The sequence below is a fragment of the Stomoxys calcitrans genome, chromosome 2 (assembly GCF_963082655.1).
Source record: "Stomoxys calcitrans chromosome 2, idStoCalc2.1, whole genome shotgun sequence".
In the NCBI taxonomy this organism is placed as follows: Eukaryota; Metazoa; Arthropoda; class Insecta; order Diptera; family Muscidae; genus Stomoxys; species Stomoxys calcitrans.
Window position 1 is genome coordinate 108775639 of NC_081553.1, and position 15794 is coordinate 108791432.

At 41.5% G+C, this 15794-nt stretch overlaps 1 protein-coding gene across 1 annotated transcript in view; it reads right to left on the reverse strand.

Annotated features, from left to right (window-relative positions):
* LOC106083388 (uncharacterized) overlaps positions 1 to 14884 on the reverse strand; it is a gene marked incomplete at its 5' end in the record, with an annotated part of 37654 nt that extends 22770 nt beyond the window's left edge. Inside the window, one exon of the mRNA XM_059361582.1 lies at positions 14786 to 14884. Within this exon, the coding sequence (XP_059217565.1) occupies positions 14786 to 14884 (99 nt within the window). The remainder of the gene's footprint in view (positions 1 to 14785) is intronic.
* Positions 14885 to 15794: the final 910 nt, after the last annotated feature.

Consider the following 15794-nt stretch of genomic DNA (forward strand, 5'->3'; position numbering starts at 1 on the left):
GGCTGTTTTAGACTGCCTGACCATAATACGATCCTGCAAGCGGAGATCCGGGCGATCACGGAATGCGCGAAGTGGTGTGGTACTAACTTGAGGACATTGAGTGTGAACATCTTTACCGACAGTAAAATTGCCATAAGGGCAATAACAACCAGGACGGTAAGTTCACGAACAGTCTTGCAGTCTAAGAAGGAGATTGACGCCTTCTCTGAGGATGGCAAAATCCGCATCGTTTAGGTGCCGGGCCATAACGAAGTAAGGGGAAATGAAAGGGCAGACGATTTAGCGGTGAAGGCCAGAGGACTGCCGTCAATAAACTTGGTTTACCCGAAGCCTTTCGGGTCGACGCAGTCTGAGGAGTGGGCGACGAATACGCATGCAACATTGCGGAACAGCGAAACGATCTGTAGGACGGCGAAAATCCTTTGGGGGGATCCAGATCGTGAGAAGACGAGACAATTACTGAAAGGAAGTAAGAAGGAGGTCAGTATAGCTATTGGTATCATAACGGGATACATAGGACTTCGAGCTCACTTAAGTAAAATCGGTGTGACAAGTGATAGCATGTGTAGGGCATGCGGGGAAGATGATGAGACATTGAAGCATTACCTTTATCATTGCCCGCCTTTCGCGTCTAACAGATACCGGCACTTAGGTTGAGACACAATACCAGACATTAACCAACTTGGCGGAGTGGTATTGAAAACAATTAAGGATTTTGTAAGTAAAATGTTCTTTTTAGAGGTTACTTTATAGTTTTTAGAGCGCACAACAAGCCAATTACTGGCTTAGGTGTATGTCCATAGTGGCATGGGGCGGATTAATATTTGCACCCTCTTTTCAACCTAACCTAACCCAACCTTCTTGCACATAAGAAAAGTTACTAAAATTAAAGATTTTCTCCTGATTTGACTTACTGAACCTCTGGAATGTGCTATTGTTAACTGAGGTAGCTGAAATTTTATAATATATTTTTATAACTTCCAAAAACACTCACGAGACAATATCCATTCCCGCGACTCTCACGAAAAAATCACCATAAAATCGTACGGTATTTTAAAGTACGAATATCAATGTATAAAATTAAACACCCCTAAACAATCACTTATTTCCTCTATTATTTTTATGCAACTGTTGTGAGTCGTGACTTTTCTCGTGAGTCGTGATAAGTGTCGTGTGCAAGATTTCGCACACTCACGCTCACGTACGAAGAAATTTAATTCAATCTAGATCACATGATTGGAATTGAATCTTACGAAACACGTGATTCACGCGTGAAACGACAACTTACGTACATATCCCTACTTCCAACAATCGTGCTAGGAGTGTTCTGTTACGAATTGTGCCAGCATGATCCAAATCGGTCTAAAACCTGATGTAGGTCCCATATAAACAGATCTCCCGATTTTTTATCTTGAGTCCCTGTTCACAAAGTCCATTAAGCTTTGGTAATCTGCAACGTACACTTCTCTATTAAGTGGTGTCGCTCTGCAGCATGCAGTTCCGATTCGGGAAAAAAGGAGGTGCATTTTCATTGAGCTTAAACTTCTATCGGACATGTGATATGTGAAAAGGTTTCCCGCATTTCCTAAATGGAAAGTTCATTAGCTAATTTGCAATTTGGAGGTAGCCCAAATAAAATTTGGGGACAATTGTCTGGGTCAACCTGGAGCTCAAATGCAGGGACTTTGAAAGTTTGCTATGTTGCAAAGAACTGGATCGTATGCTATACGACTGCTTAGGATGATCTTTGGAAGCTGCGTTTTGATACACTACTTACGACTGGGTGGAGGGAGTGATTTTTTTTAGAGTGGTTTTTATGTTAAAAGCGGGGAAACCGAGCCATTCTTTATCCATGGGCTACAGGCAAATCAATTTTTCATAAAGACCGTGGAGAAACTAATTGACACTTGCATTAGAGACCGTCTCAACCCTGAATTGCTATGCGGCTATCAGCTTGTGTACACTAAGGGCTGATCGGTTGTGAGAGCCCTTCATGATGTGGTTGGTTAGGTAAAGTTATATTTAAGTGGTAATCTTCCATCAGACTCACTTAGACGTTTTCGTCCATTGTGATACCAAAGGAGCAGGAAAAGGTCGCGTTAAAACCCCAACAACATGCGAATGCTCCCATCCACTAAATCAGACAAGTTTTGAAAGAAATGAGAACGTAAAGTGAAACTCGTTCTGACTGGCAGCTCGGGACACACACATCAGAGGTTCTATAGTCTCTTCTTCCTCGATGTCCTCATCGAGCTTCTGCTAAAGCATGCTAAACCATCAGTATAGATGCTAAACCGTCAGTATAGAAGTCTATTTAACTTCTATTACCAGGGATATTGTAGTTCCAATCGGTTCTATCATGAATATCGACTCAGGCAGGGTGTAATCCACACTGCCTGGAACATCGGACATTGTACAAGTATCAAGGATAACACAGTGTCCGTAGTCGCCACATGACTAAAGAGAAAGCTCCCTTAGCCTCACGGCAGTGGTCGCAGCAATTTGTCTAGCCACAATGTCCAGGGGTATTAGATGTAGCATGAAATCCGTGCATCAGATGGTATCGTCCTCAATGAGGCTGTGATGCAGAAACAAGCCATCCCTTGGATCCGGTTTACTATTAAACAGTAGAACTTTTTAAGCACCGTCCACTAGATTATAACACCATGTGGCATGCATAACACGTGATTTAAACCCCTAATTTTGCCAATGGCTCTCTTGCATGTGTATCTCTTGCAAGTGTACAGGGCTCGAATTGTCTTTCTTGCCTTTTCCAAAATGTTTGATTTGAACACCCAGGAATTTTGAGTTTCTCTTAATGTAACATTCTCTGTGGGTAACTTGCTGAAAAGAAGAACTTCTGTATTAGACGATCTCTCGCAATAGCTACGTCATATGCATACGCGACCACTATTACATCCTTTTCTTCCACAGAAAATAATATATTGTTAATGGATATGTTCCATTTGGCTGGCTACATCGTGAGGAATTTGGGTGTAGACGACTTCTCTTGAAGGCCTTCATGGCCGTAGAAGGAGCTTCTCTGATGAAGATCAGGGTAAATTGGGTTGATACGACGATGAAGGCAGGTTTATCATGGCATCACTGACAAAGGGCTGGATCGTGAAGATCGTGACCTGAGGAAATCCACAGAAAGTGGTTTTAACCCATCTATTTTGACTTTTGGTTATCAATAGGATTCTAAGTTCTTTCGAGAGTGAGAGGGTGAAGGCTTCCCGTCTACTATTGTGAATCTCGTTTAGATGACGTCAACGGGCTTTGCATAAACCCTAGAAAGAATGAACTGGTACTGTTCTCTCCTCTCTCTAAGAATGGAGTGGAAGCAGTGCGTTTTCAGGGGATCTGCCCTGAATTGGGTAAAGTAGCCGCATTCTTCGGAGGCCTAATACTTGGTCGTGGTTCTTGACCAGAAACTTAGATGAAGAAGGAACGTCGAAGAGAAGGTCAAAAGTGCTATGAATGCGCTCTTCTCCAGTAGTAACTAGATAGGAAGGAGGCTTAGGCTGGAACGGTGCACTGGATATTTTTGGCGATTGTTCGGTCAATTCTCACCTATGGGTGTCTAGTGTAGCATAAAGCTCTGGACAACTGTGCTAATCGCAAGATGATCGAGAAGGTACAGGGTACCGCGGCAGTGATGATCTCTGGGGCAATGAGGAGTACCGGAGAGGGGCGTCGAATACGATTCTTGATATATGCCCTTTGCACCTATATGTTCGATGTGTGGCAACGAGGACCGCCATAAGACCAAGGAAGTCAGATACATGGCACAACTTTGGCCATTCTGCTGCTGTATGGAGATGCGGCTTGGCGTCATGCTATATGCGGTGAGACTGATTATATACTGGGGCAGTCCTTCCATGTTGGAGAGTTGGACGTCGTTTCGAAAATGGTTCTCTGGCATTTCGCCCTTCACGGAATCCTCTGTAAACATGGTTAGGTCTAAAATGTATGGGACATCTTATAGGCGGATGCAGCGAATTTCAGGCGGGGTCCTGAAGGCAACGGAGACGGTGTCGGTAGGGAAGCAGCGGCCCGATCCGATATTCGCGATATGCATAGACAGTCAGGCGGAAATGAAGGCTCTGATGACGGGCCAAGTGAGGTCGAGTCTGGTTTAAATATGCAAAGAGCGTCTTCACACTTGGAAAAGGCTGTCAGACTCTTCTGGGTTCCGGTCCATCGAGGGTTGACGCAGAACAAAGCGGCCGACGAGCTGCACAGGAGTATAATGCCGTTGATCGTGCTACGGAATCAGTGAGCCTTCTACTGTGCGAATTTATAGGTAGGGAGGACGCCTTCTACGATGACCGCGCGTAGGCTTGTGCTGTGGGTTGCAGGTTGACAATGCCCCAAAGGCTGAGAAATCATGACTTCATATTGATGATTGGTCATTACTACAGCAGGTCCTTGACGTAGCTTTGAACGCAGGGTGATGAGGTAAACAAATTGTGCGATGACGAAGACTGACGACGAGTCCTCTTGTTACTCTTGAATTGTGTATAGGCCTGTATTAGCAGGACATAAGGTCTCCGAGTGAAGCGGCTAGCAGTCGATGTTGCGTGCCCTCTAACCTAACCAATCTTACTGTTAACAAGTAAATGCGTCCTAAGTTCGGCCGGGCCGAAACTTGTATACTCTCCACCATGGATCGCATTCGTCAAGTTCTTTGCCCAGTATATCTTTATAGGCAAATAAAGGATAATGGACATGAATTGCTGTGCTATTGGAGATTAGCAGATTATTGACCGATTTGCCCCATACTTGGTTTGGATATTGGAGACCATAGTAGAAATCATTGTGCAAAATGTCAGCCAAATCGCGTAAGAATTGGAATCAAGAAGTAATATCGGCAGATCGATTTATATGGGAGCTATATCAGGTTATAAACCGATTTGGGCCATACTTGGCATAGTTATTGGAAGTAAATTTTAGCCAATCGGATAATAATTGCACACTCTAGGGGCTCAATAAGTCAAAATCCAAGATCACTTTATACATGGCCTATTACAATCCCAACTAACCTACACTAAAAGGAAGTATTTGTGCAAAATTTTAAACGCCTGGCTTAACTCCTTCGAAAGTTAGCGTGCTGTTCACAGACAGATGGAAGGACATGGCTAGATCGACTTAAAATTTCATGGCGATCAAGAATATTTGTATTTTATAAGGACTTAGATTAATATTTCGATGTGTTACAAAGGGAATGGCGATCTGAGTATACCTCCATCCTATGGTGGAGGGCATAAAAATATGCAAGAGATTTAGATATTGCCTTACTGAACTCATGAAGTGTTTATTCATTCAATTTCGATGAATGAGCACCTCCTGAATACGGTAAACGTAGGTCGAGCTGTTGATATTGCCGTCAAAAAGATCATCCAAAATGCATGGTGATGGATAAACAAGTTTGGTCCGGCCTTGTATAACACCTTGTTTTCTTGTTTTTCTATTGAGTGTCGTTTCAACTAAGCATTGTTCGATATTTATAATTTTTTAAGACTGGAACGAGACTACCGCCGCCTCCGACGCTGAAAGCCTGGGTTCGAATCCTGGCGAGAACATCTTGTTATCATGTAGGCGACATTTCTGAAGTACTTTCCATATAAAAACTTTTCAAAGAAATCCGCTTTAAAAAGGAGGCCCCTAATTCACATGAGAGAAGTTTGCCCCTGTTCTTAATGCAATATTCAAAGGCAAATTTTCATTTTTTTGGACTGGTAGAGAAACATTCAATTCTTACACAATAAAATTGTTTTGTATAAAATCGTGGTCCTAGGGATTTTCTGAAATGAATTATGATTTAACTGTTTTGTATCAAACAATTTTTAAGTCAGCTTATTTACCAGTTTATAGAAGAGTATGATTGCAATATTCAATTAAATTCAAAACGGAAATGCTTGAAGTAACAATAGCAACAGCAAAAGATATATCTACACTGACCAACAGCATAGACTCAATAAATATGGACCACATTTGGTCGGGAAGAAAGCAAGAAGGAAAATGTGTCAGAAGCTAAAATATATTTTTCAAATGGGGGCTATGCCAAGACGTTGATCTGTATTGCCAATTTTTTGCACGGATTTTCCTATAAACTGGAAACCCGAAATGTCAAGAAGGTTTTCCACTACCTAAGGATAAGCTTAATGAGAACAAAATCGATAGCAGGTGTATGAGATCTTTAAAATACCTAAAATAAGGCGATCCCTCTTTATGATGGCTATAGCAAACGAGAACAGTTGTTGACAGCTTTTTTAAGGAAGATTTTTGACAAATATGGCTACCAATATACAAAAATGAATACCGTGTTTAATACATGTTGATAGATATCGCTCATTTCCCTTACCAAGTATTCCAACAAACAAATTTTGTCCTGCTAACAACAAACCCTATTGGGTTTAGCTCTATTGAGCCAGTACCTTTACCATAACTTGGAATTTCTTGTCCCCCGTAGAGCAGAAGCTGAACGCCTGGGTTCGAATCAGAAAAAAATTTCCCCTAATGCTGGCGACAATTGTGATGTACTAGCCATGTAAAACTTTCTCCCCAAAAAGGTGTCGCACAACGGCACGCCGTTCGGACCCGGCTATAAAAATGAGGTCCCCCATCATAGAGCTTAAACTTGAATCGGACAGCACTCATTACTATGTGAGAAATTTGCCCCTTTTTATACCCACCACCAAAGGATGGGTTATGTTCATTTTGTCATTCCGTTTGCAACCATATCCATTTCCGATATATATTCTTGATCAGCGTAAAAATCTAAGACGATCTAGCTATGTCCTTCCGTCTGTCTGTTGAAATCGCGCTACAGACTTTAAAAATAGAGATATTGAGACATTGCACACATTCTTCTTTTGTCCATAAGCAGGTTAAGTTCGAAGATTGTCTATATCGGACTATATCTTGATATATCCCCCATAGAGACCGATCCGCCCATTTAGGGTCTTAGGCCCATAAAAGCCACATTTATTGTCCTATATCGCCGAAATTTGGGACAGTGAGTTGTATTGGGCCCTTCGACATTTTTCTTCAATTTGGCTCAGATCGGTCCAGATTTGGATATAGATGTCATATAAACCGATCCGCCGAGTGTTGGGACCATAAAAGCCACATTTATTATCAGATTTTGCCGAAATTTAGGAGAATGAGTTGTGTTAAGCCAGTCGATACCCTCTTCAATTTCGCCCAGATCGGTCCAGATTTGGATATAGCTGCCATATAGGCCGATCTCTCGATTTAAGGTCGTGCGCCCATAAAATGTCAAGATTTCGCCGAAATTTGGGACAGTGAGTTGTGTTAGGACCTTCGAAATCGTTCTTAAGTTTGGCCCAGATCGGTGCAGATTTGGACATAGATCGGTCCAGATTGAATCTCTCGATTTAAGGTTTTCGGGCCATAAAAGGCGTATTTATAAACCGATTTCACTGAAATTTGACGAAGTGACTTATGTTAGGGTTTTCAACATACGTGTCGGTTATGGTTCAGATTGGTTTATTTTTAGATATAGCTACTAAAAAGGTTAAAATTTTCACGGGATTTTGACGAAAGATGGTTTACATATATACCCGAGGTGGTGGGTGTCCAAAGTTCGACCCAACCGATATCTTTTTTTTTACTCGTTTTTTTTTTGTACAAAGTCTCAGACAGACAGACATGTCTAGATAAAGACGATGAAGAACATAAAAACATTTTAGCATCATATTTTGAAGTGTTCCAAACTGTGACGAGTAAACAAGTTGAAAGCCAGTGTTGCAACAAAATCGAAAGTCAAGTTGCTTCCAAGGCATTGAACTTCATTCTTCAATGTTAAATCTAAACAAGCCTCAATGCCACAAAAACCAAACAAACAACAAATTCTTTTTACAACGGAAATTGTAAAAGGCATTCGAAGTAACAAGCCTACGAGTATTCCCCAAAGCAGTTGTGTGGTTTTTTTCACCAACTCTAAGAAAACCAATGAAATCCCATTGGCCATCTGTTGATGGTGATCATGATCACAACGATGAGGATGTAAGTACGAACATCTCGATTACTAAGGTTATAATCATGAAGATGAACGCCAACCTTCACCAATGCCATTACAATTTCCATGAACTACTTTCGTTGATGTAACAAAACAAAAAAAAACAAATGCCCCCCTGGTCAGGATATGTGCCAAATACGGAAAATTTGTAGCCTGAAAAACAAACCTGTCTTTGTGGCAAATTAAAAATTGTGGTGTGCCCCATAGAGGATGTGTACGTTCCAATATTTATGAAATATTTGAATGTTACCACTATGTTTTCCCCAAGTCAAAGTTTTTTGGGACTTGGAGGAAGTTGCTTTACCACACTCCTATACAATATTGCGCAATAATTCCTTAGTGGTTCCTCAATTTCATTTTATTTCAGGTTTTCCATTTCTCATTGTTAGTATTTGAAGATCATTCGTGGTCTACCGGTATTTATTGAATTCCATCCGTATGTATGTATGACCATAACTGGCCTGGACAGGATGTGTAATGCGTGCCAGCGTCCGTCCCATTGTTGGCCAGAAACAGAAAACTGAAAAGATAGATAGGCTTACCAACAGCAAGCGGGAATGGCCGTTTGCCAGCTTCATGTAAATTGACCATTAGGAAATACGAGTATTTGTCAAAATAATTGTTCAGCTCATGGAAAGGCGAGCAGGATTGATGATACCAGATATGAAATGAAATGGAAATGACCATTGCATACAGTGGTTGCTCCAAAGAAAAACAGGCGTTGAATCGATTAAAGATAATGCAATTAGATTCACACTTGTTTAAGGAAATTTGTAACACCGTTAAATATCGATTTGGTTTTTTTTTTGGTGAAATGTTTTATTCATTTCACCTATGCTAGTATTTGCATGATATGGACGATGTTGTCATTTTACAAAACCCATACACATGTATCCCTGTCATGTCTCAATAAAAAGCTTGACAGGTGATTTTTAGAAAACTTGGAGAGATATTTAACATGGCTGAAATACACGCAAATGTTGCCAACAATTTAACATGAGGATAATCACCATAGACAAATGTTTTCATATTTTCATCAAGGTTCGTACATAGGCGTCGAGTCTCAGTATATCAGCCTATACTAACATATGCCAATTAACATTGAAAGGTTCGATTCCCACTAGGGGTTTGGTCTATCGCTACTGTAGTAACACAATAGACAACCATAAAGTCAATTTACACTCTAATTGGTCGTCCTAAATTCAGCGGGCGACTTGGGGATGTTGGACACCAAACAACGGTTCTGATGGGTTTGGACGTGGAAAAATACAGGCTTATCTTGATCTTCCTTCATCTCAAATATGGAGGCAAACCTCTCCGCGGTATCACCTGAGTAGCTACCGTTAAAGATAGTGAGCTTAAATGTGCCACGAGTTCACCTGTAAAACAAAAAAAAAGGGTTAGGGCGTCGGGTTAGTAGCCCATCACCCCCAAAAATTGAAGAAATAAATTTAAAAAAAAATTAATAAGATTCAAAACTGATCCTCCCTATGTTGACGACCGCAAACGTTTTAAGGACCATGATTTGTGTATCTTCACCTGGAATGTCCGCACTCTTTATAGAGAGGCTACAGTATACGCACGGGCGGATGTATTGTTAGTCGGAGACTAAAACATCTTGTCTCCAGGTTTACTGTTGTGGACGAGAAGCTAGCTACAATCCGCACAAAGGCCTAATTCTTCAACATCAGCCTTATTTGCTCCCATGTCCTGACGGAAGACAAGAACGAACCTACTGAGGATATTTTCTACGATCGCCTAGATAGAGAATATGACTGCTGTCCTAAAGGGCATTCAACCAGCACATTAGATGTACGAGCGATCCGAGGGGCAAACATCGATTCGGATCATTACCTTGTTGCAGCAAAGGATCGCACCCGTCTTAGTTTGGCGAGAAACGTACGATCTGATACTGCACGGAAACTGGACATCGAAATGCTGCAACGGCTAACTCAATTGCTTGAAGAAAGCATTCCCTGTCTGATAGTATAGCAGAGCAATGCCAAAACATTGCCCACTCTACTTGGGTACCAAAAACCTCCCCCAAGCTACTTAAACCAAAAATGCGGCATACAAGGCAACGTTACAGTCAGTAGCAACTCTTAGGCGAAGGGTATCGGGAGATAAGGAGAGAGGCGAAACGTCTCTTCCGCAGACAAAAGAAGGAAATGGAAAGACGTGAGTATGAGCGAATCGAGAGATGTTCAGGAATCAGAATGAAGTTCGGAAGTTCTACCAAAGAATTAAAAATCAAACCGATGGCTTTGGTACAGACACATCCTTCTGCAGAGACAAAGAAGGAAATCTTGTAACTGCTACAGATAGTGTGCTAAGGATATGGAAAGAACACTTTTCCCAGCTGCTAGTATCCGATGATTGTGGCCATTACTCATAGCCAGAACCAATCCCTAATAATGGTATAGAATCTGTATCACCTACTCAGAATGAGGTCCAAGTATGACCCGACTAAAGAACAACAAAGCAGCAGGAGCCGAAGGGTTGCCCTCTGAACTATTTAAGACAGGAGGCGACACGCTGGTAAGCCCTATGCATCAGCTTATCTGCGTGATCTGGCTAGAAGAACACGAAAGGAGACATGAGGAATAAATCTCCTCCCCATCGCATACAAGATACTCTAGAGCGTACTGTGTGAAAGATTAAAACCTAAAGTCAATTATATAATTGGTCCCTATCAATGCGGCTTTAGATCTCGTAAATCCACTATAGACCAGATATTCACACTTCGCCAAATCCTGGAAAAGACCCGAAAAGGACAAATCAACACCTACCATCTCTTTGTTTACTACAAAGCCGCTTTCGATAGCCCTATACGTTCAAAGGTATTTAACAATCCCATGGCAGCCGGTTGTACGCACCAGATTGACCCGATGAAATCCTCATCGACAAGGGCTGCCGCCTCAGTGTATGTGTTCATCTTTTTTTCGTCATGGGAGATGCACTTCCCGGAGTGCCTTCTCCGCACGCTACTGGTCCGTGACGGGAATGAAAAGAACCCCGGACCCTGGTTCTGTTATGCTTGCCAGAACCACCTCCATCATCGGTCGGTGTCGGTGAGGTGAAACCGGTGCATGGACTGGTTATATTTCCGATCTTGCTCTGGCCTTACGTAGCTACAGGAATATAGTAAACTTAATAGGTTGCAAGATGCTGTGCGAACATAAACAGCTTTCGTCGGACGCTGTCAGCGATTTAAATGTGGAAATAAAAGGGTAGCGCAAAATCATCAAAGGCGTTGGGTCCCGACGGAATCTCTTCACTTATGCTGAAGAATTTGGATCTACCTGGAGTTAAGTACCTTACACCTGTCCTCAACCTAGCTTTGAACACTCTTAAGGTTCCCGATGTCTGGAAGATGGGCAGAGTTTATCCCGCTACTGAAGCTACTGAAGGATCCGAGTCTGGGGAAGACGAATAGACTGATCTCCCTTCGCTCACTAGTAGCCAAGACAAATACGCAAATTTTGCCCATGAACATTCCACTAAAAAACAGGGGCAAACATTTCACATACCAATGAGTGCTGTCCGATTCAAGTTTAAGCTCAATGATAAGGGGCCTCCTTTTTATAGCCGAGTCCGAACGGCGTGCCGCAGTGCGACACCTCTTTGGAGAGAAGTTTTACATGGCATAGTACCTCACAAATGTTGCCAGCATTAGGAGGGGAAAACCACCGCTGAAAATTTTTTCAAATTTTTTGGTCTCGCCAGGATTCGAACCCAAGCGTTTAGCGGTATAGGCGGTCATGCTAACCTCTACGGTGGCCGCCTAGTAGCCAAGACGCTTGAGGCATTGCTCCTCCCGAGCCTCATTGGAGAATTTCCATTCGTCGATCATCAGCATGGATTTATAAGGCTGCATAGCACAACAACCGCTTTGCATGCTATCACTGCACACATTTGCCGCAGCTCCAATCAAGCCAGGCCTTGCTATAGGATCGTCCTCTTGGCACTGGACCTATCGAAGGCATTCGATACGGTCAGTTTGGCATCTATTTGAAGACATAGCCAACACTTGAGTAGGAAGGTTATCCATTCCTGTCCCTAACTTCGAATTTAGAGTTGCGTTTAACATTTCATAATACAAAGTTTTGTTTTCCATTCAACTATTCAGGGTTCCTTCTTTAATTCCTAGCTTTTGATTTGAATACAATTATACAAGACTTTTCAATGCCATACATTGTATAATTTATCTATTAAATATGATTATCCTATCGTGTTTTGTTTACTTTCCTCCAACAACGAGTTCAATGGTAGTAATGAGGCATACAAATGCAGTCGTGATTGGGGGGAAAATGAAAAGTTTTAATTTCTTTCATAAGGTTGCCGCAACTTTCACAAGGTCAAGCTCATGGTTTGGGTGCACTATTGTTGTACAATATTTTACGTTGGCCACCAATCGTATGTTGCATAATTCCATGCAGATTGCATGGAATAGAAATGAAATGGAATAAAAATCTCAAAAGCACTTTGGTTTTAGGCTTATCAAAGTGATATTGCAACGCTTATATGACGAGAAAACGATGTCATAACTAATGGTTTTAAAAGTAAATGTTAAGCTCAGCTCAGCTGGCAGCTAACAGGCACTTCCCCATAAGGATGCTTCGTATATGGAGTAGCTACAATTGCAGTTGTGAACAATCAGCGATATCGAATGGAGAGTCTCAGTGGAAAGTCGGGCGATACCGGCTATTGCCTAAATACTGAGTTCGTGTGATTCTCCATATACTTTACTTTAATTGGCTATGACAGAACATTTGTTCCACTAGCCGAACGTAGAAAAGCGTTCAAAGCGCCTCAATCTTCTGACACCAAGTTCCGACTGACACCAAGTTCCGAGGCGTCTCTCACCACTTGATATTTTCATCGGGCTTTTGTCATTGCGTGTTTGCCTTCAAAAGACTTCTTTGGTGGAGCTTCTTCATAAATTCTGACAACATGACCTATGAACTATGCTTTCGTTGTCATACAGTTCATACAGCTCGTGGTTCATACGATGCCTATATTCTACATTAACGCAAACTAGTCCATATATTTTACAAAGAAGTTTTCTCTCAAACACTCCAAGCACTGCCTCGTCTGCTTTACCCATGCCTCAGAATCATATAACAACACGGGTAGTACTCGTATCAGTGTCTTGTTTAGTGTAATCTTCGACTGTCGAGAGGTGGCCTTGTTTCTAAACTGCTTGCTTAATCGAAAGTAGCATCTGTTTACCAGTATTATTCCTCGCTTTATTTCAAAATTGGTGTCATTCGTTTCGGTTGCGGCGGTGTCGAGGTAGATAAAGTTACTGACTATCTCAAGGTTGCAGTTTCTTTCTTCATTTTCTTTTTTCGATCAGTTGGCGTTTTGGGAGTTGATACCATAAATTCCATTTACTGCCAGACCCATTTTCACTGATTCTCTTTCGATTCTTTTACGCCGGCATAGGCGAGCAGCATGTGTTGTCTTGTGCGTAGTGTGCCATATCTATTCACATCTGCATCTCGTATAATCTTCTCCAGCAGGATATTAAAGAGATCACACGATAGGCTGTGGAATGTGTATCAGCAAGAGTCATCCTGCAGATTCGGATATAGCTGCCACATAGACCGGTCTCTCAATTTGAAGTATTGGCCCCATAAAAGGCGCATTTATATCCGATTTCGCTGAATTTGATACAGTGACTAAGTTAGGCTTTTCGACATCCGTGTCTTATATGGTTCAGATCGGTCTGACGCCTTTGACGCTGGCAGCCCGGGTTCAAATCTTGGCAAGAACTTGGTTATCCCTCTTTTATTGCGGGTATTGCGGGCTTGATTCGCATCAGAGACTTGATCTGTCACTTCTCTGAGTCATTTGGATGCGACAGAAGTCGACTATCAGACCAAGATCATTAACCTAAGATAAGATTAGGTTGGAGGGCACGCCACCAGCAGTCTCAGTACTGGTGCCGGCGGCAGGGTCTAGGCAATCCAATCCAAGACGATACACTGGTATTGTCACCTGTAAGTTTATGCTACAAGGATAGATTAAAGCCAGAGGGAAGGGTGTGACTGATATATTTTTCCGACTGCCTGACCGTAGTACAATGCTGAAGGTGGAGATACGGGCGGTGGCGTGTTAACGCGAGCGCGCCGATTGTGAACATCATTACAGACAGTAAACTGGACATCATGGTTATAACAACCAGGACGTTTAGGTCACAGACGGTACTGGGTTGTTGATAGGAGATAAACGCATTTTCCGAGGATGGCACAATCGACATCGTTTAAGTGACTGTCATCAGCCAGGGATGTGTCGCTTGCTAAAACACAAAGTGGAAATGCCACATGAACAGCATTAGGATTGTCAAAATCTGCATACCTATTGTGAATCTAAACAAATGCCAGTAACATTTTTGCTCTAATAAAATGCTACATAGGTGACTTGGGGCTGTTGGAAACCAAGCAACGGTTCTGGTTGGTTATGACTTGGCAAAATCCAGTCTTATCTTGGTCTTCCTTCATTTCAAATGTGAACACATACCACCTCGCGGTGTCACCTGAATAGCTACCTTTAACATCCGTTGGCTGCCTGTTTCTCGTATTCCCTTATCATAATCTCTAGATTACAACTTATGCTGTTGAATTTGTCGGACTTCATTTCTCATACTCAGGCCTCCCTTTGCTCGCACTTACGTTTTTGCATATTTATTCCTTACAGCAAAATTTGTGTTTCTCATGTCTTAGGGTCACTTACCTGTTCCGAAACCACACTTTTAAAGCCAAATCGACTGCAACACTCATGATAGAGCACACTTTCATATCCAACGAAATTGCATTTCGTATTTAATGGATTTTAACCGTTTTTATACATATTTTAAGGTCAACTTTTTTATAAATTATGATTGATTTAAACATTTGACAACAAGCTTTCTGATCAAAACATTAAAAATAAAATTGCTGTTTATTAGGACTACTAAACACATCTCGTAACAGTCACTTACTGTCATTATTAAGTACATGAATTGAGCTGCATAGAACATTTTCAGTATTACCAACATACACATGTGTTGGCAACACCAGCCTTTTGGAATCGGTGGTACATGTTCCATAAATAAATTATATATAGATAAAGCATTTGAACTTCGTACATTGACTAGTTGGCGGCGCTTGTTAATATAGATAAATGAGAATTATCTTGAAACAAGCGGCAAGCAGAATTTTGCTCTCAGTGGCATGCAGTTGGAGTCCTTTGCATTTTCTAAACATTCATTATTTCCTTTCCCGTGAAACTAATGAACGTATATAGGGTTTCGCCAGTCTTAGCTTCCAATATGTATATCTTGCTGTAAACTTGATTTTTTTAAATTTTTTAGGCAGAGCTTTGAAGATGAATAAAATAATTACCAACACCTATTGTAACGGCCGCTGTTGACTTAGTTTTTTTTTTTTTGCTGGGACATATGTATATGATTGATACATGACTGTGCTACGGGATGTATGGCCATATTCATAAAACTTAAAGCAGCGTTAGAGTGGGCTTATTTGACAGATTTCCTTTATAGAATATTCAAATGAACCTACGATGAAGCTGTTTTAAGTTTGTGAATACTGTGGATAATGTTTACATGGACCTATTTGGCCGTACTGGCTGTCGGTCTATGTATTTTTGTGGATAAGGCACGGATTTAACACCTAATTTTTTTTGTTCGATAGACTTTATGGGACTTGGATTCACAGAAGATGTTACGATCTGCGTTTTGTTT